The sequence below is a fragment of the Acartia tonsa genome, chromosome 13 (assembly GCF_053477335.1).
Source record: "Acartia tonsa isolate MP-2025a chromosome 13, ASM5347733v1, whole genome shotgun sequence".
NCBI classification, from domain to species: domain Eukaryota; kingdom Metazoa; phylum Arthropoda; class Copepoda; order Calanoida; family Acartiidae; genus Acartia; species Acartia tonsa.
The window spans coordinates 46,879,348-46,906,557 of record NC_137272.1 but is presented as its reverse complement, the minus strand read 5'-3'; the positions used below and the strand labels follow the sequence as shown (position 1 = coordinate 46,906,557).

General features: G+C 32.8%; 1 protein-coding gene across 1 annotated transcript in view; it reads right to left on the bottom strand.

The window, feature by feature from the left end:
* LOC145335137 (neuronal acetylcholine receptor subunit alpha-3-like) overlaps positions 1-27,210 on the bottom strand; it is a 38,443-nt gene that overhangs the window by 6,373 nt on the left and 4,860 nt on the right. Inside the window, exons 4-15 of the mRNA XM_080180868.1 lie at positions 26,604-26,664; positions 24,444-24,525; positions 23,255-23,338; positions 20,223-20,353; positions 16,704-16,770; positions 10,738-10,797; positions 8,672-8,749; positions 7,807-7,887; positions 6,467-6,525; positions 5,279-5,349; positions 4,131-4,183; positions 3,043-3,106 (exon numbers count right to left, since the gene is read on the bottom strand). Coding sequence (XP_080036994.1) covers positions 3,043-3,106; positions 4,131-4,183; positions 5,279-5,349; positions 6,467-6,525; positions 7,807-7,887; positions 8,672-8,749; positions 10,738-10,797; positions 16,704-16,770; positions 20,223-20,353; positions 23,255-23,338; positions 24,444-24,525; positions 26,604-26,664 — 891 coding nt within the window. The remainder of the gene's footprint in view (positions 1-3,042; positions 3,107-4,130; positions 4,184-5,278; positions 5,350-6,466; positions 6,526-7,806; positions 7,888-8,671; positions 8,750-10,737; positions 10,798-16,703; positions 16,771-20,222; positions 20,354-23,254; positions 23,339-24,443; positions 24,526-26,603; positions 26,665-27,210) is intronic.

Here is a 27,210-nt window from a genome sequence, read left to right as displayed (position 1 = left end):
TGTTTTTGATTATAACAGAATTTAAAAACAAGCGGCTAACCCCCTAGAGGCATCTAGAGGCACTTGAGGAGGGGGTAGTTGAATCTGATGACACAATAAAAACTGTCCCGAATTTGCATTAATTTTGAGGAACATGACTCCAGTTACGTCATATTATTCTTTCCCGAAAAAGGGAAGGGGGAAAGAAAAAAAAGGGAAGGGGGGAAGAAAAAAGAGATGGGAGAAAAGGGGGTTTTCCTTATCTCTTTTGAAGAGATTTTCTTCCCCCCTTCCCTTTTTCGGGAAAGAAAAATATGACGTCACTGGAGTTGTGTTCCTCAAAATTAATACAAATTCGGGAGAGTTTTTATTGTGTCGAATCTGATGACCCAATTTTTTAGATTGTTTAGATTTAAAATGAAAAAAATTTATATTTTTTTGATTGGGGTTGTAATTTTTCTATTGGAAATTTCTTTTGTTGGTACCCTTTCCCTGTACAGGAGAACTGTATCAATTCAGAGGTTAGTGAGTTCCTTCAGTACAAACAGACAGACAAACATTTTGTTACTTTATTATAAGGAGGTAAAAAATGCATAAAAAATAAAAACTAATTTACAAAAAAGAAATATTTTCTATTCAAATTAATAAAATCGATTAAATCTATACATAAATTCAATTATAGACATTTGAAAAGAAACTAATAATGATAATAATAAAAAATTATTGAATGCTTAAAATGATCATTATTTAAATGTTTAAAAACATAATTGGAATATTATATTGAATGTAAATGTTAACCATATTTTGGGTGGCTGGTTTTTTTAATGCCCCTCCCCCCCACCTAACTCAATATTACCACTATATAGAAAACCATTAGAGATATAAAAGAAACTAAAAAGTAAAAGTGATTTTAAATTATTATGATTGAAATGAATTTTATCGCCATGGCACCATTTTCTACAATTAAAATGGGCAATTAAAGGTAGAAAAGCTGAAAAAGTAAAAGAGATTTATTTTTGCCTAAAATTGCATATGCACACTAAAAGAAAGAAATAATTTTGTTTCCAGTATGGCTTCGAAACAGATTAGTGTCGGCTACTATCAGCCATACTGAAAAATCATGTATAGCATCTTATTACAGACAATTTTCCATACATATTAATATAAAAATCGTAAAATTAATATGAGGACTTAGGCCTCTTATGTCAACAAAACTGGTTTTAATATTATATTTTTTATTTTAATATCCACAGAAAGCTGTCTATAATACACTTCCAAAAAAACCTATTCTTTCAAACTCATTCAATGAGATGGATACTTTATTAACACCCCCCCTCCATCTCCGACTAGAGTTAATTTCTTCGTACTTTCTATCCTTCTTCATACTTTGTATACTTTTAGTTGGTGAAGGTCTAATAAGGTATAATAAGACACCTACAATGAAACTTCAAAAGTTTTTCCACTTCTGTGCTAAAATTGGATTTTGGCCATTCAGATATGAAACGGATGGAAAAATCAGAATTGTTTGGCTTTACCTGCTTTATGTTATTGCAGGGATCACGTTTTATGCACTTCTGACTTACCGACTCATTCCTATGATTTCTGTTGCTGCTGCTACCCCTAGGACCATTGGAGAAATTGCATTCAGGATTCAAGCTGTTGGTGTCTACATAATCCCATTTCTGATATTTCAAACACGTACGACATCAGGACAAATACTGACAACATCAACTGTTGCAATCAGCTATTGGGAAGTAATAGGATCAGTTGTTACGGTTGCAGTACTTGATTTTTCCTTTTTAGGCATGCGATACAGATTACTTTGTGAAACTGGTTTTCAGCCGTATCCAGATGTGATGCTAGTAGTTGGGATGGCAATTATGGATACAGCAGTGTTCACTTCAGCATTTTTACTTCTTGCAATTTTTTGCTTGAACCTGGAATTCCTCATGGATGATGATCCTACGGGAGAAAAATTCACTGTAGAAAAAGTACACAGACAGATAAAGAATATTAGTCACTATCAGGGTATTATGAGTATGATTGGATGGCCAATGTTTTTGATGTTCCAGTTGTTCATTATCATGGCTACTTTCATGATGGTATCTGATCTCAGCAATTTGTACATGGTACTTTATGTTTTGGACCTTAGCCTCATCATGGTTGTTTTCATCAGTAAACTTGAACATTTTTATGATCTGGTCAGAGATGCTGCAATCAAGATTAGGAATGAATCTGTTGAAGCTGGGACTGTGAAGGAATAATTATAGAAGATATAGATACTAACTGATTTTAAAGGATCATCTAGAGAATCCAGCACTTTTAATTGGATGTGATTCTCTAACAACCAAGGATATTAGGTTAAGTAACATCCATCAGACCAAACCTTAATTGCAGAACATTTGTCTGAGAAGTTCTAACTGCACATGGTAATGCTGTAAAGCTGACTGGGCAGCAGTAAGAACTATTTTTAACATCTTTGGTCATCACATTTTTTCATTTCATTTGCATAATGAGTCAGCTAACAATATTACTTAAGTTTCTTTTAATAAAGCTATCCTTGGGTAAATTATTTTGCTCACATAATTTGAAGCATATTTCAAATATGTATCATAACATTCGAAAAATTGTTTACTTGAATCATTTCAGTGCTCATACTATTGGAGCCTATAGAACTAGAAAACAAACCAAAGGGTTTGTAATCTATGAATCCCGTTTAAGGTTTGACGGATTATGATGCAAAATTGACAATCTAAATCTTCTATATCTATTTGTAAAGGAAATGATGAAGCTCTGACAGCAATGGTTGCTACCACTCTTACCTATCTTGTTGTTCTCATTCAATTTCAACAAAGTGCTTGAAGTAAGATTCTGTAAGATGTTGTAAGAATCACTATACTAAGTTTGAAATTCGGTAGGATAATTCTTTATTACCTTTTCTTTGGAAGCCAATCGGGAGTTGGTACCTTCACCCTTCCCTGGTTCTTTCATCAGGGTACCTTACTATTTTCAGAAGTTTGAAATCAATAGGATAATTCTAACATTTAAAAAAATCTGTATTACCTTTTCTTTGGAGGCTAATGGGGAGCTAGTACCCTCACCCCGCCCTGATTCTTCGTCACTCAAACTAAAACAAATTATAGTTATATGTAGCTGTGTTTAGTGCCCTAGGTAGATGGGGATAGATGTCATAGCTTTTGGCCTTCCTATTCTATTGACGTCATAGTAGGGGGAAAGCAAAAGGGAATAGTGAAAGAAAGTTATAGGGTATTTCCTGACGTCAACAGAACAGGTAGGCTAAAATCAGTGACATCTATCCCCATTTTCCTAGGGCAATATAGACAGGAACATAGTTATATTATTAAAATTCATTTATTTTTCAAAAAAGATGTGCACAAAGTTAAGCTGGTGAGGGTTAGAAACACCTATATTTTGATTACCCCCCTCAACCCCCCTTCGTCGAAAAAGAAATTATAATAAGGTTAGGTTCTGTATTATTTTCTTCTGTTCGGATTTGTAAAAATGTGTACTTTATTTTTGCAAGACAAAAGGATTATTTTTTTAAAAAATGTATAAAAAAAGATTCTTCAATACTAAGTGTTATAGATATAAAAAAAATATTTTGTCTTATATTCTTTCAAAAATATTGTTTATGTATATCTGCAAAATAAACAATAATAAATTTAACTGTTGCAAATATTGTTGTATTATTGTTTATAATGTGAATAATATCTATTCTAATATACAGCATTTTTACTTTATTTTCATACCTGTAAACGCTATTGCTAATATATAAAAAAAATTATTTAAAGACATATTTTTCAAAATCCATGTATTATATATCTAGCCTCTACGGGCACTTGGAAGGGGGGGGGGGAGAAATTAAACCCCACATTTTAAATTTTATTTTCAAAAATATTTTTGAGGGGGGGGGGGGTAATTTTTTCTAGGGCAATATCTCCTGAGAAGGTGGTGATACCCTCCTCTCTAGAATAGTAATAAACCCTCCAAAACCTATATATTAGAAGCTACCCTGTAAAGGAGAACCATATCTGTTCAGCGGTTAGCAAAATCCTTCGGTACACACAGACAGACAAACATACATATAGACAGACATCCTGTTACTTCATTTTATAAGGATTGTTTTTTACCTAAAATTTGACTCCAGAAGACATGTGTTGTTTGTCTGTAGGCTTTCAGGACTAGAGCAAATGTATATTCAATCAATAAATATATTACAATTAGTAGTTGAAACGTTTGGACACTCAGTTTTATACATCAACCAATCAAAATCCAATTAATGTCTACATATTGTTAAAGCAAAGAGTAAGAAAGCGTTATTATAAAACTTTGGGGACTAGTGTAATAATCTGTCCAATGTCACCTCCCTCCCTGAGAGGGATAAGACAATGGCCGATATATTGATGTACATCCCAATGATGATACACAAAATTACCCCAACTGTAGATTAAAACTAGAGGTTGAAACTTTTGGACACTATTAATGAACAAAATTCAAACTTCAATAAAAGTCCCTAAAGTTGTTGAACTAACGAATAAGAAAACGGTATTATAAAACTTTGGGGACCACTGTAATAATCTGTCTTCTCACTCCCTGAGAGGGATAAGATAATGGCCAATATATTGATATACATCCAAAATGATGTTGCATAAACTTACCCCATTTGTAGATAGTGGTTGAAACAATTGGAAACTCAACTTTAAAAAAATTCAAGAGTCACCAAAGTTTCTATAAAACTTTGGTGACTAGTTAAATAAACAGGCCAATATTACCTCCCCCCCCCCCAGCCTTAGAAAAAAGTTGTACATAGTTGCAAATTTGCTCTACAATTCAAAATGTCCGTCTGTATGTCTGTCTTTTAAACGTTTAGGGAAACTTATGATGTCTCGGCTTCTATTTAAGATTGACTGCTGATTTTTGTGTTTGAAGATTCTCTTACCAATGATCAACCAGTATATAATTTACTAAATCTGTTGGTCTCTCGGTCATGTTACAAAAGTTATTCTAATAAAGTAAATCTTACAAGCAAAACATTTTTACATCTATCCAACCATCATCCGCCTAATTGTACGGATAGCTATTATTGTAAATTTGGGTAGAAATGTCCTAACAATTTAAAACCAAGCATGAGTTATAAATTAGACGAACAAAATCTTTCATTTGAATTGATTTTTATTCTACTGATTTTAAGAACGATGCACTACATGATTTTTCAGAATTGATCAGAAATAGATTTAACCCATACTAAAAGATGTAATTGAATGAATTCAGAATTCCTGTTTGTATGGTTACGCCTCCATTTTGTTGGTGTAGAACCTGCCTGGCCGTTTTTCAATAATGTCTGGGTTACTGAAAATATTTAGGATAGGTTAAAACATATCCATTTTGTTGGTGTAGACCCATCTGGGTTACTGGAGTTAAGTTAGGTTAGGATAGGTTAAAAAAGGCAAATTACTGTAGTATAATTGCTGCAATTGGGAGGTGAAAAGTTAAAACAAAACTCTAGACTTTAACGTCTCATAACTAAAGATGTTAATCGTTGTACTGCAATGTCAGATGCATATATGGCATTAATAGTATGAGTAAGAGAAATAAATGCCCAAAAACAGGCACAAATCATTAACATGATGTATGTTCATGTGTATTGCCTGTCCAGTTATATCTAGGCTATCATTACCTTAGGATCTTTTTGTGTTAGTACCCGAAGTCTTTAAAAAAGCCAAAATAATTAAAGATACATTAGTTCTAGTACCCAAAGTCCAAGACAATCAAAATAATGAATTTTAGATCCATTGTCTCATTTCTTTAACCCTTAATAAGCTAAAGTAGCTGGATGTAGGTATGTTTGTTTGTATGTCCAGTCCAGTAAGATCTTGGAAACGGCTATCCTCACCTGGACCTGAATCTTATTGTGCTAGTACCAAAATAACAATCAAAATAATGAATTTTAAATCCATTGTTCCATCCCTATATCCCCCAAAATAAGCCTAATGCATGTATGTCCAGTAAGATCGTGTAAACGGTTATCATTACCTGGACCCTTGGGATCTTTTATGTGCTAGTACCCAAAGTCAAAGACAATAAAAAATTAGTTTTAGACCCATTGCTCAATCCCTATATCCCCCCCCCCCCTCCAAAGAAGCTAAATGTATGTATATCCAATAAGATCTTGTAAATGGCTATTCTTACCTGGATCCTTGGGATGTTTTAGTGCTAGTACCCAAAGTCAAAGACAATAAAAAATGAGTTTTAGATTTATATCCCCACAAAAAGTAGCTAAATGTATGTATGTCCAATAAGATCTTGTAAACCGCTATCCTTACCTCGATCCTAGAGATCTTTTTGTGCTAGTACCCAAAGCACCTAAAGGAGTACCCAAAGTCCAAGACATTGTCACATCCCTATATCACCGTAAAAACTAAAGAATATATGTGTCCAGTATGATTTTGTAAACGGTTATCATTACCTGGATCTTTGGGATCTTTTTGTAAATCTGGGTCATCTTTTCCATTCATCCATTGTCTCCTATAATAACATATTTGATTTTTAATAGTATTTTTAAAATATCGATTTAACTATGCCTCCTCCCCCCCACCCACCCTCTTTTAGAAGGGATAATATTTCAAGAAATCCATCTGAATATTCTGTCCAGTATCGCCTCGCAACCGATTAATATCCGGTGGATTAGAACCAGTTCTCAGCCGAACAGAAAAGCATCATGTTATAAACAGTTTTACGCAGATATAAAAATGTACAATTATAATATAAAAACCAGTTTTTTAGCCCCAAAGCTACTGATTTATCTACTTTGTCTAGACTTTTAGCCTATGTAACCTAACCTTATTTGTGTTTAGACATCTTTATTATTAGTTTTGTGAACACTTTAGCCCAATAAACTTTTACATATATTTTTTCTGCTGTGTTTTAGGATCGAAGCGAAGCTTCTAAGCAAAGTAGATATCAAGGTCCGTCCATGAGTCGTGTTCAAAACTTACGCCCAAAACACTAGAAAATTACCTGAAAAACGGAGAATGTTTCTTTTTGTTGAAATTATCATTTTCTTTGATATTGTAACAGACAGACAAACAGACAGACAGACAGAAAAATAGACACAAACATCCTGTTACTTTAGTAGATAAATTACCTAAAAAATGGAAAATGTTTCTTCTTGTCAGACGGACAGACAGACAGACAGACAGACAGACAGACAGACAGACAGACAGACAGACAGACAAACAGACATACAGACATACATACAGACAGACAAACATTAAATACCGTAAGACAGAGAGACAGACAGTCAGATAGACAGACAACCAGATAGACGACAGACAGACAGACAGGCAGACAGACAGACAGAAAGACAGACAGACTGACAGACTGACAGACTGACAGACTGACAGACTGACAGATTGATAGACTGATAGACTGGCAGACAGACAGACAGACAGACAGACAGACAGACAGACAGACATACAGACACACATACAGACAGATATACAGACAGACAAACAGACACACATACAGACAGATAGACAGACAGACATACAGACAAACAATAAAAAGACAGACACATAGATAGAAAGACAGACATTCTGTTACTTTATTAAATAATTAACCTGAAAAATGGAGAATGTTTCTTTTTGTTGAAATTATCATATTCTTTGATAGTGACAGACAGACAGACAGATAGATAAACAGACAGACATACAGACAGACTGATAGACAGACAGAAAGACAAACAGATAGACAGACACAAACACAGACACACACACAGACATTCTGATACTTTATTATATAGATAACCTGAAAAATGGAGAATGTTTCTTCTTGTTGAAATTATCATATTCTTTGATATTGTAACAATAATCATCTTTTCCTGCAGGCCTACAATTTAAAAATAACAAGATAAGCTTTTTTTTTATAAAAACATGTGCCTTTGTTAACAGGGATCTAAAGGAATAAGACAATGGCAGATAAATTGATGTACATCCCCAATGATGATACAAGAAATTACCCCTTCTGGAGATTTGTAAACTAGTGGTTAAAACCAATAAAAATTAACTAAAAGCCAATGAATAATAAAACGTTATTATAACTTTAGGGACTAGTGTAATAAACAGCCAATAGTCCCCTCTCTCTCTGAATAAGATTATACTGTCATAGACATAAAAACGGATTAGGCCAAATTGGGGGCGGACGTAGTTGATAATGCTCGGTTAAATGATTCTAAAACCGAAAAAAAACATTAGATCATGGAAAGAAAACGAAGCTAGTAGTGCGTTTCGGATTTTACAGTAGCTTTTGTTATTTTATTATGTTAGGTTAGGTAAATGCTAATGATTGCCCCGCAGGGTTAGGAAATTGGCCTCGCAGAGTTAAAGCTAGAAATAGGACAGACAACCAACCCTTTTATTGCACGAACTTTATCTGAGAAGTCCTAACTGTGCATGGTAATGATTTGCGCCTGTTTATTGGCCAAGACATTCACCCTACTGTAACTATTTATATCGCGCACCTGACATAGCAGCAGTAGGAACCATTGTTAACGTCTTCATTTATGATACGGTGTTGGGTTCGAGATTCGAACCTATCACCTCCTCGACGACTAGCGGATGCGCTACGTGTTGAGCCATTGTCGCGAATCTATATATCAAATTTAAGCCTATACCTGTAAAAACCTTTAGACAGATTTTCCAATTGTTTTTCAACATCGGGATATGAAGATAAGGAGATAAATGCCATCCACCTTAAAAATAGATAAATAAGTATGAAAAATGGCCTAAAACCATCCCAAGAGAGATTTTCTAATTGTTTTTCAACGTCGGGGTATGAATGCCATCCACCTTAAAAATAGATACACGTGAAAAATAGCCTAAAACCATCCCAAGAGATATTTTCTTATTGTTTTTCAACATCGGGATATAAGGCCGGATAAGGATATGAATGCCATCCACCTTAAAAAAAAGATATAGATAGCCTAAAACCATCCCAAGAGAGATTTTCTAGTTGTTTTTCAACATCGGGATATGAAGATAAAGATATGAATGCCATCCACCTTAAGAATAGATATATAAGTATGAAAAATGGCCTAAAACCATCCCAAGAGAGATTTTCTAGTTGTTTTTCAACGTCGGGGTATGAATGCCATCCACCTTAAAAATAGATAAATATGAAAAATAGCCTAAAACCAACGCAAGTAAGATTTTCTAATTGTTTTTCAACATCGGGATATGAAGATAGAGATATGAATGCCATCCACCTTAAAAATAGATAAATGTATGAAAAAATAGCCTAAAACCATCCCAAGACAGATTTTCTAATTGTTTTTCAACATCGGGATATGAAGATAAGGATATGAATGCCATCCACCTTAAAAATAGATATATTTATAAAAAAATAGCCTAAAACCATTCCCAAGAGATATTTTCTAATTGTTTTTCAACATCGAGATATGAAGATAATATTATGAATGCCATCAACCTTAAGAATATAGATATACATTAAAAATAGCCTAAAACCATCCCAATACAGATTTTCTAATTGTTTTTCAACATCGAGATATGAAGATAATAGTATGAATGCCATCAACCTTAAAAATATAGATATACATTAAAAATAGTCTAAAACCATCCCAATACAGATTTTCTAATTGTTTTTTAACATCGGGATATAGAAATAGGAATGTCTTTTTGGTAATTGACTTTGTCCGTCCGTCCGTCAGTCAGTCTGCAACGCTATGGGGCAAATGAGATTATCTCATCTACTATTCAAGAAACACTGCTAATTTTTTGTGGAGCTCGCTATAACTATGAGTATGTAATTTACTTTGTTCGTGTTCGTAGATCTGTCATTGATACTACAAAAATACAAACAGTGAAAAAAATACAAATATGAAAAAAAGTTTTCGTGATTTTGTAATTGTTTTTCGATATAAATGCCATCCACATTAGAAAAAGAAATATGTTTTATGAGATACATATTGTTTCAGCGGTTAGCGAGATCTTTCGCTATAAATAGACAGTCAAACAAAAATATATTATGTTACTTTTTTTATAAGCCCTGTATTCAAAGGGTAATGGAAAGCAGAAAAATAGCCTAAAACCATACTGGGACCTATGTGAAGCTTCTATAAAATTAATAACTCAATTGGAACATTAGTTATCGAAATATTAGGCTACATAAAAAACCATACTACTTTAATAGGGTAAAGAAAACTATAACTATATCTGTGTATCTATCTATATACCAAACTATACCCATGTATCTACCTACCTATCTATCTATCTATCTATCTATCTATCTATCTATCTATCTATCTATCTATCTATCTATCTATCTATCTATCTATCTATATATCTATCTATCTATCTATCTGTCTATCTATCTATCTATCTATCTATCTATCTATCTATCTATCTATCTATCTATCTATCTATCTATCTATCTACCTATCTATCTATCTATCTATCTATCTATCTATCTATCTATCTATCTATTTATCTATCTATCTATCTATCTATCTATCTATCTATCTATCTATCTATCTATCTATCTATCTATCTATCTATCTATCTATCTATCTATCTATCTATCTATCTATCTATCTATCTATCTATCTATCTACCTACCTATATATCTATCTATCTATCTATCTATCTATCTATCTATCTATCTATCTATCTATCTATCTATCTATCTATCTATCTATCTATCTATCTATCTATATAGGTATACCTGGCACAAGTTCTAAGATATGAAGGGACTGGTATACCCCTCCGGCCTTGATGATGAATCCTGAAAAAAAATATTTTTAAAACATTTAATAAAGTTGGCTTCCCTAACTATGTAATGTAAATACAGGGATCTAAAGGGATAAGACAATGTCCCATAAATTGTTAACCATCCCCAATGATTACACAAAAAATTACTCCTTCTGTAGATTACAATTAAAAGTTTGCTTATTTTTAGAGGATTATTTATTCAACATTTTTAACCCCCCCCCCAAAAAAAAAAAAATTAAATCTTATTAAAGTTAAAGGACTGTTAAAATCTATTTATTGCAGGGAGGTAGGGAAAACTTGGCTGTTTTTTTTACACTAGTCCTTAAAGTTTTATAATAACGTTTCCTTACTCGTTGGCTTTTCAACTTTTGGGACTTTTTATGAATTTTGATTGGTTAGTTCATTAATTTGAGTGTCCAAACAATTGACCACTCATCGTAATTTACAGAAGGAGGTAATTTATTGTAAATGGGGAAAACTTTATCCAGTATGGCTTCGAAACCTTCGTAACCTCAGGGCTAGCAAAACATTTTAATACCTGCGGAAAGCTGTCTATAATACGATGCGATAAATTACCATTATAGGCCTTTTATGTTTGAGTGACTTATTTTAAATCATCATAAAACATATACAAATGTATGTAATTTAAAATACAAAGTTAAAAAACACTTAAAAAGTACGTTTTATTTTTTGTTCTAGTTAAAAAAAATTGCCCTTCTAACCCCTATGAAAAAATACAATCTAACTTCCCCCCCCCCCCCTCCTATTTTTGCCAAAAAAACAATCAATATGTGTATCTTTATTTAACAAGGATGATTTTGTTTAAAATTAGCAAAGTCTTCTGTAACTGTGGAAAACCTTTATCCAGTATGGCTTCGAAACCGACTAATATCCACTGGATTAGAACTAAAAATCGTGTATAAAATTGTATTACAGACAATTTTCCATGAATATCAAAATAAAAATCATAAGATTAATAACAGTTTTGTTAGACCGGGCCTTCGTCACCTCATGGCTAGCAAAATATTTTAATGCCTGCGGAAAGCTGTCTATAATACGATGCGATAAATTACCATTATAGGCTTTTTATGTTTGAGTGACTTATTTTAAATCATCATAAAACTTATACAAATATATGTAATTTAAAATACAAAGTTAACAAAAACACTTAAAAAGTAAGTTTTATTTTTTGTTCTAGTTAAAAAAACAAACAATTGCCCTTCTAACCCCTATGGCAAAAATACAATCTATCCCCCCCCTAGAGGCTTCTAGGGGCGTAGCCGCTAGTTTTATAAATAGTAGTTCCATTCTATTTTTCCAGGGATCAAAGGGGATAAGAAAAATAAGGTAAATTGATGTACATCCCAAATGATGATACACAAAGTTACCCCTTCTGTAGATAACAATTAGTTATTGAAACGTTTGTACACTCAACTAAATTAACCAACCAAAATCAAAATTTAATAAAAGTCACCAAGGTTGTTAAGCAAGAAATGAGACTTCAGGGATTAGTGTAATAAACAGCCCAATGTCCACTCCCTCCCTGATATTTTCAATAGTTTTTAAATTTTTGGGGGTGGGGTAAAATATTTCTATAGGAGGTAGAGAGGGGTTGGGGTTAATTACAGGGATCTAAAGGGATAAGACAATGGCCGATAAATTGATATACTTCCTCAATGAGGAGTCACACAAAATTATCCTTCTGTAGATTACAATTAGTGGTGAAAGCGTTCGAACACTCAACTTAATGAATCAACTTATCAAAATTCACTAAGGGTCCCAAAGTTGTTAAGCCAACGAAACAGAAAACATTATTATAAAACTTTTGGGAATAGTGTAATAAACAACCCATTGTCCACTCTTTCTCTCTCTCTCTGGATTAATTAGATACATTTGTCCCTATTTAAAGCGTTACAGACAGACCGACATACAGTAATTGCAGAGTAGCTTAGCTTCAAAACTTTTAAAAAAACTATATTAAATAATGATTTTTTTCTCACCAGAGTTCTATGGTAAGGTAAATGGAAGAAAAATTAATCTTCCAATATAATTTTACAATAATAAACCTTAAATAAATCTACTTTACCCATAGCCTTTAATTGAGAGAGAGAGAGGGAGGGGAAGGTCTAAAATAGCCTAAAACCAACCAAAGACATTTATACACCTTCTCTGTAATCTTTGTTCAGTAGTAATCGAAATCTTAAGATGCAAACAGATAAAACCTTTCTACTGTATAATATAAGATTTGGCCCAATTGTTGAACTACATTTCCATTAGCAGCTTCTAAGATGAGAAAGCGGGGTGAGTCGATGCTCCCCTACTTTGAATTTTAGTTTTAAAAAGTAAAAAATAAAAACAAGAAATAGTTAAAGACCTTCCTAGGACCTATGAGAAGTTACATTGGAAAAGAAGAACCATATCGATTCGGTGGTTAGAGATAGTAATCGTACCGACATAATGATACTTTCATATAAGCATTGGAACAAATGTTGAATTTTTGTCCATTGACTTATTCCGCCATTCCTGAGATCTTTTTTGCAATTGTGTCAATTGTTATTGATGTTAACTAAATGTGACATGTTCCACAAATTATTCAGAATTATAACAATGTACTAGTGGATTCGCTCCTAGCCTCTAGGTGATTCACCTCAGAAGGTTTGATCAACCTAATTTTTCCTATTTTAGATTTAAAAAGAAAAAGTAAAAAAAGAAATTGGGGGTTAATAATTTTTTTTTTTTTTTTTTTTGGGGGGGGGTTGAAAAATAGCTTAAAACCATCCCAGGACCAGAAGGTATATTCCCAGAAGAGTAGAGCCCAATCGGTTCAGTGGTTACTGAGATCTTAAGCTTCAAACACCCATACAGATAGACATTGTACTACTTTGTATTATAGATATAAAATATGTGGATATAGTGACAGGGGAATTTTTGTCCACAATTAATGACGTTGAAGTTCTTAGATATTGGTCAATACGTTCCTCCCTGGTTAGAGCAGGGTATGTAGTAAAGTCATAAGGGGGAGGGGGATGGTGACCTAGGTAGGGAAGGGACATTGGGCTGTTACACTAGTACCCAAAGTCTTAAAATAACGTTTATTCTTATTCGTTGGCTTAACAACCTTGGGAACTTTTATTGAATTTTAATTGGTTAGTTCATTAAGTTTAGTGTCAAAACGTTTTAATTACTATTTGTTATCTAAATAAGGGTAACTTTGTGTATCACTATTGGGGATAAGTCTTATCCCTTTAGATCCCTGTGGGTGACCAGCTTGGAGAAACAATTCATCAGGGTATACTAGAATATGTTCATAAGTAGTGCAATTAGGACAATATAATATTTATTTCAAATTTACATACTCGGATACAGTGATTGTCCGGTTTAAAAATCTTAATCATTTTTGGATGAAAATTATTAAATTTTTTTAATATAGAATGTATATAGAATATCTTGTATTGCATCTTATTATAGACAGTTTTCCATAGATAGTAAAATACAAATTACAGAATTTCAGAAATTCCAGTTTCCCATGACCCAATGGACCAAATCACTACAAGAAAGGAGTCAAAATTTTAACGTTTATGTGTCGAAATGTCTCTAGAACTATGCATGATTATTCAGTACGCCTTTGAAACTGTTTTAATCCAGCGGAAATTAGAAGCCATTGTAAAAATACAGTTATGAAATACAAAAAAAAAATATTATAGGAAATTTATCTAAAAGCTATGCTACCTAATTTTATATAACAATACATAAAGATAAATAATGTACTTGGTCTTTTTTCTCTCAGAAGCGACGCTAATCTATAATTTAGAATGTTAGTACGTCCGCTAATGTGTACATATGTATAAACTACCAAAATGTGTTTATTTTCTATTTTACTTGAGTTAGACTATTGTATTTATCAGGGCTCGGCAATTATTGTAAGCTGACAAGCAGCTGCCGAGCCCTGGCATATATAATATATGTCTACGGACGTACAATGGTTCAGGTGCAACATTTAAAATCAAAACATTTATGTAAAAGCATTAATACTAATTTAACCAGGGATCTAAAGGGATAAGACAATGGCTGATAAATTAATGTATATTCCCAATGATGATACACAAAATTACCCCTTCTTTTGATTACAATTAGTGGTTGAAACGTTTGAACACTCAACTTAATAAACCAATCACTTAAAAATCCCCAAAGTTGTTAAACCAACGAATAAGAAAACGTTATTATAAGACTTTTGGGCACTAGCATAATAAACAGCCCAATGTAAATTCTCTTCCTGAATTTAATCAACAAAAGTTAAATACTTTAAATCTGCAAAAAATTATGAATTCAGTTTTTTACTTAAGCTTTATAAAAGTAATATGATACTATTTAGGAATAGTTATTTCTCGCATCGTATTATATACGGCTTTCCGTGGATATAGAATGTACAATTGTAAGATTGAAACCAGTTTTTTTAGCCCCGAGGTGCCGAAGGAACGGGCTAAAAAACTGGTTTTAATCTTGTGATTGTACATTTTTATATTCGTAGAAAGCTGGATATAATACGATGCTAGACATAGTTTTTACGTATGGATAAGAACTGGTTCCTATCCACCGGATTCGAATGAATACGAGAAACTACATACTTAGATTGCCATTACATAAAAATTAGCGCGAAGCGCCAGTAATTTACATTTTACCTCTTGTACGTTCCTGACTCAAGCCTATAGTATAAACAAATTATCATTTTTGGAAGCGAAGCTTCTTAATAATTATTTTTGTCTGTTCTTTTGTCTGTATGTCGGTAATTTTGATATGGTTATATGATTTTTACTAACATCACTCAGAGATCTAAAGGGATAAGACATTAGCCGATTAATTTTTCTACATCCTCAAGGATGTCACACAAAATTACCCCTTCTATAGTTTAAAAATAGTGGTTGAAACGTTTGAACACTTAACTTAATAAACCAACCAATCAAAATTCGGTAAAAGTCCCCAAAGTTGTTAAGCCAACTAGTAAGAAAAACAAATTTTTACTTTAATTATTGAAATCTAGAGAGAGAGTGGACAATGAGTTGTTTATTACACTTCAGTGAAAAGGCAATGATATTCTTCCCTTCTTTTCCACTCCTCTTTAGTTACATTAAAAAAAATATACCCCCACAATTTTTAAAAAGGTTTCGTGATTTTTTTTGTAGAATTGATTAAAATAGCTACCCCTGATTGCACTTAAGTGCCCCCAAAAGTTATATTATACTTTTTCTGTATTTGAAGCATATATAAAAGTCATGTTTGTTGACTGATTAAAATGTATGCATTCAAGCAGTTCTAAGTAGGCACTTTAAAATCAAATTTGAAATCAGGGCTTTGCAAAAATGTTTTAAGTTTATATTCTTATATTTATAAAGACTTCAAAATGAATAAACAACAGTATTAGTTTTCCTAAAAACCTATGACTTAGTTCTTAGCCATGCTGAAAAATAATGTATGAAATCATATTTTAGACAAAAATGAAATTAATCTAATAATTTTGGAATTTACTATCAGTGGAAAGCTGTCTATAATACGATGCAATAAACATTTAATCCAGTAGTGCTTCGAATCAAATTATTTTTAGCTGGATAAGCCATACTGAGAAAACATGTATGTATCTTATTGTATTAAATGATTTTAAAAAAGATTTGTTGTGTTAATAGACACTTATAAAGAAGAGCTGGAAATGTCATGTATAAGGTCATAAAAATAACCCATCCCTTTTTTAGGGGTTTCCAATCCAACTTCTCCTCTCATCCCTCCTTTTTAGATGTAATTTTATGCATTTTCCAGCACTTCCTAATTTATCATTTATTCAACGTTTTTCCATACCTATATTCTTAAATTTACCAAGCTGTTTGTGAGATTTTAAATGACATGTTTAAAAAGTAAAACTGCAATTACCTGAGAACAATAACACCAAGAACGGTTGCAGCCGTAGTTAACACCATTGTAATAGCATAATATATACCTAAACAAATATTAAAAGTTGCAGCTGAAGTTAACACCATTGTAATAGCATAATATATACCTAAACAAATATTAAAAGTTGCAGCCGTAGTTAACACCATTGTAATAGCATAATATATACCTAAACAAATATTAAAAGTTGCAGCTGTAGTTAACACCATTGTAATAGCATAATATATACCTAAACAAATATTAAAAGTTGCAGCTGTTGTTAACACCACTGTAATAGCATAATATATACCTAAACAAATATTAAAAGTTGCAGCTGTAGTTAACACCATTGTGCTAGCATAATATATACCTAAACAAATATTAAAAGTTGCAGCGGTAGTTAACACCATTGTCATAGCATAATAAAGGGTGTTTAAAAAAAAACCAATCGCTTCACTCTTTTCAATATAAACCCTACAGTTTTAGTCAAAAACTAACAAAAAATGACACAAATCATGTCCAAGCAATGACAATGAGAAAGCACTATTGAATTTTGATTTCTACCCACCTCTCCTGAGCACTACAGCTCGAGTCCTAGCCCTTGTGTAGATTTTTTCCTTACATGGAGATTAAAAATCAACAAATCGTCTTCAGTACTTAAAATATTGTAGATAGACCCAATAATGTTCAAAATTTTGATGGAGCATGTAAAGACCTTTCTATAGACATCTTAACCGGGTTTCTAACTCAATCCTAGTCAATTTGGCATTAAAAAGACAGACCCATCAAACATTTAGACATGACGGGTCTCTCCAGTTCTTAATGTGTGACAGATCTTTCTTTTTGATGTCAAAATGGCTAAGATTGTGTTAGAAACCTAAGTAAGGTGTCTATAGAAAGATATTGACATGCCCCATCAAAAATTCTAAACATTATGGGGTCTTTCTACAAGATTTTAAGTACTTAAGATGGTTTGTTCATTTTTTTAAAAAGACAGAGCAGTCATGTCTCAATTTTTGATGGGTCTGTCTTTTGGATGCCAAATTGGCTAGTATTGGGTCAGAAATCTGATTAAGGCGTCTATAGAAAGGTCTTAATAATCCCCATCAAAAACTATAAACATTATGGGGTCTATCTACTAGATTTCAAGTACTTTAGACAGTTTATTCTTTTTAAAAAAAGACAAAACTGTCTTAATTTGTAATGAAATATGCACTCTCCACGTAGAGAAAAATTTTCCACAAGGGCTAGGACTCGAGCTGTAGTGCTCAGGAAAGGTGAGAAGAAATCAAAATTCAATAGTGTTATCTCATTGTCATTGCTTGGGCATGATTTTTGTTATTTTTTGTTAGTTTTTGACCAAAACTGTAGGGTTTATACTGAAAAGAGTGAAGCGATTGGTTTTTTTTTAAACACCCTTTATATACCTAAACAAAATTTAATAAAATAAAAGGAATGGTTAGTTTTCAGGTTTTTCTATGGTATTTGGATATATTATATGGGATTTTATGTTATGTGAGCTATCAATTCATAACAGTTCTATTAACACGAATGTGCACAATTTTTTGTAAATAAACAACCAATCAACTGACTAAGAATAAGTGTTTGGTCTGTAGCTGGTAGGCCTGACATAACTGTCATGAGAAAAACAGTCATGTTCAACATGGTTGAAATACCCAGGGAAATCTTTTCTCCGGATTCTATGTTATGCGAGCTGTTAATTCATAACAGTTCCATTAACTGGAATGCGCAATGATTATAAAATTAATTTTTCATTTCAGAAATTTTAACGTTAATATTAAATCTATTAATCAATTTACTTAGTAAAGGTGTTTGATCAGTAGCTGGTAGGCCTGACATGACTTTCATGAGAAACACCATCATGTTCAAAATGGTTGAAATACCCAGGGTAATCTTTTATTGGTATTAGTCTATCATACTACATTTACTATTTGGGATTCTATGTTATATTATGATCTATGAATCAACTTACTTAGTATAGGTGTTTGGTCAGTAGCTGATAGGCCTGACATAACTGTCATGAGAAACATATAGTCATAAATTAAGATATTTTGATTTATTATGAGGGATTCTATGTTCTGCGAGCTATTAATTCATAATAGTTCCAATAACATGAATGCGCAAAATGATTTTAAATAAACTACAAATCAACTTACTAAGTACAACTGTCATGAGAAATACAGTCATGTTCAACATGGTTGAAATACCCAGGGTAATCTTTGCTCCGGATTCTATGTTATGCGAGCTGTTATTTTATAACAGTTCCATTTACTGGAATGCGCAATGATTATAAAATTATTTTTTTTATTTCAGAAATTGTAACATTAATATGCAATCTATTAATCAACTTACTAAGTATAGGTGTTTGGTCGGTAGCTGGTAGGCCTGACATAACTGTCATAAGAAACACAGTCATGTTCAACATGGTTGAAATGCCCAGTGTAATATTTTCTCCGGATTCTATGTTATGCGAGCTGTTAATTCATAACAGTTCTATTAACTGGAATGCGCAATGATTATAAAATTCATTTTTCATTTCAGAAATTTTAACGTTAATATGCAATCTATTAATCAACTCACTAAGTATAGGTCTTTGATCAATAGCTGGTAGTCTTAACATAACTGTCATGAGAAACACAGTCATGTTCAACATGGTTGAAATACCCAGGGTAATCTTTTCTCCGTATTAGTCAATTGTATTAAGTTTATTATGTGGGATACCTAAACAAATATTAAAAGTTGCAGCTGTAGTTAACACCATTGTAAAACATAATATATACCTAAACAAATATTAAAAGTTGCAGCTGTAGTTAAAATGATTTTAAATGAACTACTAAATCAACTTACTAAGTATAGGTCTTTGATCAATAGCTGGTAGGCCTGACATAACTGTCATGAGAAACACGGTCATGTTCAACATTGTTGAAATACCCAGGGTAATCTTTTCTCCGTATTAGTCTATTGTATTAAATTTATTATGTGGGATTATATGTTATGCAAGCTATCAATTCATAACAGTTTCAATCATACGATGCACGAAAGGATTTTAAATAATCTATGAATCAACTTACTAAGTATAGGTGTTTGGTCGGTAGCTGGTAGGCCTGACATAACTGTCATGAGAAACACGGTCATGTTCAACATGGTTGAAATACCCAGAATAATCTTTTCTCCGGATTCTATGTTATGCGAGCTGTTAATTCATAACAGTTCCATTAACTGGAATGCGCAATGATTATAAAATTCATTTTTCATTTCAGAAATTTTAACATTAATATGCAATCTATTAATCAACTTACTAAGTATAGGTGTTTGGTCAGTAGCTGGTAGGCCTGACATAACTGTCATGATTGAAATACCCTGGGTAATCTTTTCTCTGTATTAGTGTATCATATTTAATTTATTAGGTGGGATTTTTTATGTGATGCAAGCTATCAATTCATAAGAGTTATAAATTACAAATTTGCAAAAGGATTTTAAATAATCTATGAAACAACTTACTAAGTATAGGTGTTTGATCAGTAGCTGGTAGGCCTGACATAACTGTCATAAGAAACACAGTCATGTTCAACATGGTTGAAATACCCAGGGTAATCTTTTCTCCAGATTCTGCAGGAATCATAAATACAAACCTAAACAGAATAATAATTTAAAATTACAATTTCCCTTTTCTTTGATTGGCTAAAAACATCTGTAAAGTTTTTTATTATCTAAATTTAAACAATTTTAGCTGCAAATAATGTTTAATGCTATGTTTCTATACAAGCAGCTGCACTCCTATCATCTAGTAGTTCTGTATTTGAAGGAGTAAGTAAAAGAGCCTAAAACCATCCATGATCCCTTAGGAAGCTTCCCTAAAACAAAGAACTCAATCAATTCTGTAGTTATTGAAATCTTAATGTACAGACAAAAAAAACCTTAATTTTCACAATAATTTTTTTACAGGTATTATCCAAAAATCAATAAATAAGAATATGAAATATGTTTATCTTTTAAAATTTATAAATCCAAGTAAAATATTCTAATGTAAACTTTTAAAAATCCGCAATTTTCCAGATGAAAGTTTTACTGGTGATCCATACATTTCTCATCTACAAAGTTTAGTACAAAGGAATCTTACCTACAAGAACAGTTTATAGTAAAGGAATACTCTTTCATTTTGAAAATTTTTACAGTAATTTCGGTATTAAGATAAAAGAATTTCTTTTGAAGGTAAATAAAAGAGAAATTTAAAACAAAAAATTAAAAGAAAGACACATAAATATGAATATTTGCTATCCTTATGTGGTAAGGCATAATTTCATAAAATCTGTTACTTGTTCGGGCATAACATGAGATGTAGTAGGTCGTAAGTCTGTCAAAATACTTACGAAACCTTTTTGACTGTAGATACTGAAACAGTTTCTTTACAAGACCAAGTAATCAGTTTTCAAATATCTTTAGTGACAAAACTACGTATGTCTGTCTGTCAGTCCTTCTTTCTGTCTGTAATGCTGATCTCTGCTCAATTATCTCTCTTTATCTTTTTTTAAACATAATTCATACTAGTCTTACGTAATTAAAATAACTAAAATAACTGTAAAAAGGCAAAGTTTATGAAAGAAATGTATACACTTTGCACATATTTATCACTTTCTTTCTCTTTCTCTTGTGCTTTATATCTATCTATTTATATATCTCTCTCTTTTTTTTCTGTCTCTCTCATTTTATTTTAATATTTTATTACAATAATCAAATAAATTTTAAAATAAACGAGTTTCCCATAATAAAATGTTTGTCAAGTAAAGTTAAACTATGTTGAATCATTTCAATTTTCACTTCAGAAACATATTTTCAAAAACTTTTTACATTTAGTATTTTTAACTTTGAAGCTTATTTAGCTAGCCAAAAGTAGAAAAATTTGTCGGTGAAAATAGGGGAAAATTTGTCGTCAATTTAGGTTGCTTCTATGGACCTTATTTATTGGTTAGTTCTTTCACTATGACGAGAGGGTATTGGGTAAATATAACACCCCCCTCCATTGTTGCACACCTCTAGTTTGAAGTGAAGCTACTCTATAAATACTTACAAATCTAGAATATTAATACTAGCAGCTGGCTAAATATAACACCCCGCCTCCCTCTTTATGCACGCCTCTAGTTTAACCCTTTACAGTCGGGCCCCTTGCCGCACCTTAATCAGTCGGGGGGGGGGGGGGGGGGGGGGCGTTCAACGCCCCCCCTTATTATCTCAGTTCCTATTAGAGCTAGAGGGCTAAATTTTTTTGTGCAAGTCCCCTGTTTGATAATGAATTTCCGACCTTTTATAAGTCTAAGTCAATTTTCGCTTCCTTCACCCTTTTATTTAACAACCTTTGTTTTTAGGTCCTTTTTTACTTAAAAATTTCAAACGGCTGTAATTTTTTTATTTTTAAAGCTAGAAGAAATTTTTTTTGCAGAAAATGTTTATTTTTGTGTAAATTTTACATTAGAAATATCAAAATATAAATTTCAGCGGCCGCAGCTGTACTTGGCAGCTGCCAGCCGCCGCAGTCGGCGGTCGGCGGGAAAACGGCGGCGAATCTTCATGAAATTTTAATACGTTATGTAGACATGTAAGAAAAGCTTAAGTTTAAAATTTGAAGTCTCTAAGTCAAAAATTGCGGCCACAGGAGCCTTTTAAAGATTTCTGGAGACCTGGAGGATCAGGACCTGCAGGATCATACCTGGAACTTGAAAGTTACTTGAACACCTGTATTTCATATAAGGATGTACTACTAGAGGATTTTTTAGTATTTTGGTATGATAAAATGCTTTGTTTTAGTCAAAAAAATATTTTTGCTCTTTACCTGGATGACCCTGCCAGGTTTGCTGGCATCCTGTGCCCGCCAGGATGGAGATATTCAAAAACTTCCAACTCTCAGTTATGTGTCATACCCATACTTAAAAAGTCAAGCAGTTTGGGCTCTTTATCTTTCACACACAGAAAATGAGATAGAAAAAACCGGAAGGGGGGGCGTTCAACGCCCCCCCCCCCCCGACCGTTAAGGGTTAAAGTGAAACTACTCTATAAATACTTACAAAGTTAGAATATTAATACTAAAAGCTGGCTAAATATAAACCACACCCCCCTCCTTTATGCACGCCTCTAGTTCGAAGTGAAGCTACTCTATAAATACTTACAAAGCTAGAATATTAAAAATATCAGCTGGCTAAATATTACAACCCCCCCCCCCCATCCCCTTATTGCACGCCTCTAGTTTGAAGTAGCTTTATGTCTGTCTGTTTGTTTGTTCTCACCGAAAGGATCTCTCTAACTGCTGAACAGATATAGTTCTCCTTTACAGGGTACCTTCTCATAGGTCCCGGAAAGGTTTATAACTATTTGGGGGAGGGCAACACTACCCTTCCCAAAAACTGCGCCCCCCCTCCAAAAAAAAATTTCTTTTTCTTTACAAATCTAAAAGAAAAATTGTGTTATCGAATTTAACCAATCCACCCCCTCCTCAAGTGCCCTATAGGCCTCTAGGGGCATAGCGGCTATTAAATACTTACAAAGCTAGAATGTTGATAAGAACGGCTGGCTGAATATAATTGAACAGGAAAAATTTTGGTCTCCTCCAAATCACCAAATAATAACTGAAAAATAAAATATATTATTTGTTTATAATTAAGGCATGTTAGAATTGTCCTATCGAATTCAAACTTGGCATACTAATTCTTTTAACAGTAATTTTGTGTATCATGATGAGGGATGTACATTAATTTATAGCTACCAGGGATCTAAAGGGATAAGACACTGGCCAATAACCAATGTACATCCTCAATGATAATTGTAGATTAAAATTAGTGGTTGAACCGTTTGGTCACTAAACTTAATGAACCAATCAATCAAAATTCAACAAACAATTCCCCAAAGTTGTTAAGCAAACAAATACAAAAATGTTACTATAAACTTTGGGGACTAGTGTAATAAACATCCCAATGTCCCCTCCCTCTTTCCCTGGTGTTGCAACGCTTCTCTTCAGACTAGTCCTCAAAGTCTAATAATAACGTTTTCTTATTCATTGGCTTTACAACCGTAGGGACATTTATTGAATTTTGATTGGTTGGTTCATTTGGTTGAGTGTCCAAACGTTTCAACTACTAATAGTAATCTACAGGAGGGGTAATTTTGCGTATCTTCATAAGGGATGTACGCCAATTTATCGGCCATTGTCTTATACCTTTAAATCCCTGCTTCTCTATACTTACGTGACGTCTGCAAACGGGTCCGGCATCTCGTGACGTTTTGCATAAAACTTTGGGGACTAGACTAGTGTAACAAAAGCCCAATGTCCCCTCCCCCTAGGTTGCAACGCTTCTCTATAACAAGTTTCCAAAGTCTTTCTTATTCGTTGGTTGAACAACCTTGAGGAATTTTAATTGGTTGGTTCATTTGGTTTAGTGTCCAAAGGTTTCAACCACTAATTCTAATCTTCAGAAGGGGTAATTTTGTGTATCATAATTGGGAATGTACACCATCCTGGCATCTCGTGATGTTTAGCATAGAACTTTGGGACTAGTGTAATAACAACAACGAAGCTGTACAAAGTGTCTCAAAATATCAGATATGTGACGTCATAAAAATGAGGGATTATCCATCTCTTTTTCTAGGAGTTTCCTTTCCCACTTCTCCTCTAATCTCCCTCATTTTTATGACGTCACACGGCTGATCTTTTGAGCATCGCTTCTCTATACTTACGTGACGTCGGCAAACGCGTCTTCACAGCAAGGGTCTGGCATCTCGTGACGTTTAGCATAGAACTTCTTTAACTCAAAAACTCCTAAAACAAAAAGGGATATATCATACTATTATGCAAAATTTGCTATATTCTAATTTTAATGTTTCTCGTAAAAATTACGGGGCTTTTTTAACATATACTAAACCTAACCTAAACTAAGAATATTAATAACGTTTCTTCAAAAATTTCGTTTGTGGTCCAGATTTAAAAGGAGGGAAACCGCCTTAAGGGCTGTTTATTGTTCAAGTTCAATTTTTTTTGTGAAGTATCTCCTTAGAAAAAATATGAAAACCTTACCCCCTACACTATTTTAAGTACTAGCGGCTTCGCCCCTAGCTTCAAGGGGCTTTGCCCCAAGAGGTGAGAAAAAAAATTAAGGCGAAATTCATGAAAGGACCAAGGAAATCTTTAGCAAAAGATAAAAAAAGACCAAGCAAATCTTTAACAAAAAAACAAACAAATATGTAAAATAAAATATAAAAAAATAATAAAAGAAAAAAATAAACAAATAAAAAAAAGAAAAGAAAAAAAAGACCAAGAAAATCTTCAACCAAACAAAAAAATAAATGAATAAAATAAAAATGAAAAAAAAGGACCAAGGAAATATTCAACGAAAAAAAAAATGGGGGGGGGGGTTATTTTTAGGGGGTTGGGGGTGTCGCACCCCCCAAGAAAATAGCCTAAAACCACCACAGGACCAGTAGGTATATTCCCTCAAGAGTAGAATCCGATCAGTTCATTGGTTACCGAGATCTTAAGCTTCAGACGGACGGACAGACAGACAGACGGACAGACATCATTCTACTTTGTATTATAGATAGGTTATAGTATAATCTTATTTTATTTTCCAATTATCAACTTTTTTATTAATTATTAAACTAAAATTAACAAAAAAGCTTCGCCAGCTAAGACATAATTGTGCTTGTTAGCTTACATATTGTCATCAGGGAACTAAAGGGATAAGACAATTGCCAATAATTAGATGTAAATTCCCAATTATTATACACAAAATTACAACTTCTGTAGATTACAATTAGGGGTTGAAACGTTTGGACACTCAACTCAAAATGAGCTAACCAATCAAAATTCAATTAAAGTCTCCAAAATTGTTAAGCTAACAAAATATTATTATAAAGCTTTGGGGACTTATATAATTAACATTCCTGTATTATCATACATATGGATGTTGTCATCCTTGTAATAAACCTATTCTGGGTATAATATAATTGTCTTTGCTAAAAAAAGATAAAAAGAATGCACTTCTGTCAAACTCAATAGTTGGGGTTATGAGTGGTTTTGTATATTCTTAAGCAACTCAATAGTAAGATTTATGATTGGTTTGGTGTATCCTAAACCGGCTGACATCTGACAATTTAAAACTTTGCATGAAGATTCCTGCATCAATTAGGTACGACTAAGAAAGCGTAGGAATTTTATAAACGATGTATCTATATAATCAAGTGCTAAAAATGTAAGTATGTCCTTGAACAGTATACTGTATTTAAGTTTTATGACAAATTTCCTTATAGTTTTAATTAGACTTATGCATTATTATTCTGCCTATTCAGTTCTGACACTCTACAAGTGTTAATGTTAGTTTGTCCTATCGTTTAAGGGCTTCACTTTAATGGATTTTTTTCATCTTTATTTATTTATGTCTATAATAGATTGAAATACTTGAATCAATAAAAGTCGAATGTTTCTTAAGTACACAGAAAATCACTCAAATTCCCCACTATTATAATTTAGAAAATGTCTAAAAAGAAAATCACATATTATTGACCATTTTCTAGAATAACGAGAGGCTTACATTGCCCATTTATTGCAACAAATAAGAATGTATAGTTTTAGGCCATTTTTACAAATTAAGTTAATAGTCAACATTTATCAATCGATATATATAATGATATACTTGGATATATTGAAAGGGGAAAATTTGTGTCAATTTGGGTTGCTTATATGGACCTTATTGGTCAGTTCAGTTGGACACTCACCTTAATGAACAAGCAATCAAAATTCAATAGTCCCCAAGGCTGTTAATCCAACCAATTAACCTATATAAAACTTTGGGGACTAGCATAAAAACAGCCCAATGTCCCCTCCCTCCCTGTCATACTAACCTGAAGGAGAGTAGAGGCTTAAAATCTTCTTTCTGTCAATCTTACCAATTGTCATATTCAGCTAAATATGGAAAAGTATTTTAGGCAGCTTTCCGGGGAAATTAAAATGAAAATTGTAAGATGAAAACCAGTTTTGTTAGCCTCAAAGGGCTGAAGGCACGGACTAAAAAACTTAATATTCGTGGAAAATTGTCTGTTATACAATGCTATACATGATTTTTTAGTATTGTTTAGAACCGGTTCTAATCCAGCGGATATTAATCGGTTTCAAAGCCATATTGGAAATTAAATAAATCTTTCTTAACTAAGTATCATGGATAGGACTCTAGATGATAAATCAATATTTCATTTAATTATTTCTTCATATTTTTATTAGACTAGCGTCTAGGTCCTAGAGGCCTCTAGTAATTTCTATCCATATGTAGGTATTGACTTATTATCCTTATAACAAAATAACAGGATGTCTATCTGTTTGTTTGTTTGTTTGTCTGTTTTTCTGTACCGAATGACCTCGCTAACAACTGAACCGATATGTTTCTCTTTTATAGTGAAGCCTTTTTAAGGTCCAGGGAAGGTTTTTAACTATTTCGATGGAGGGAATCCCTAC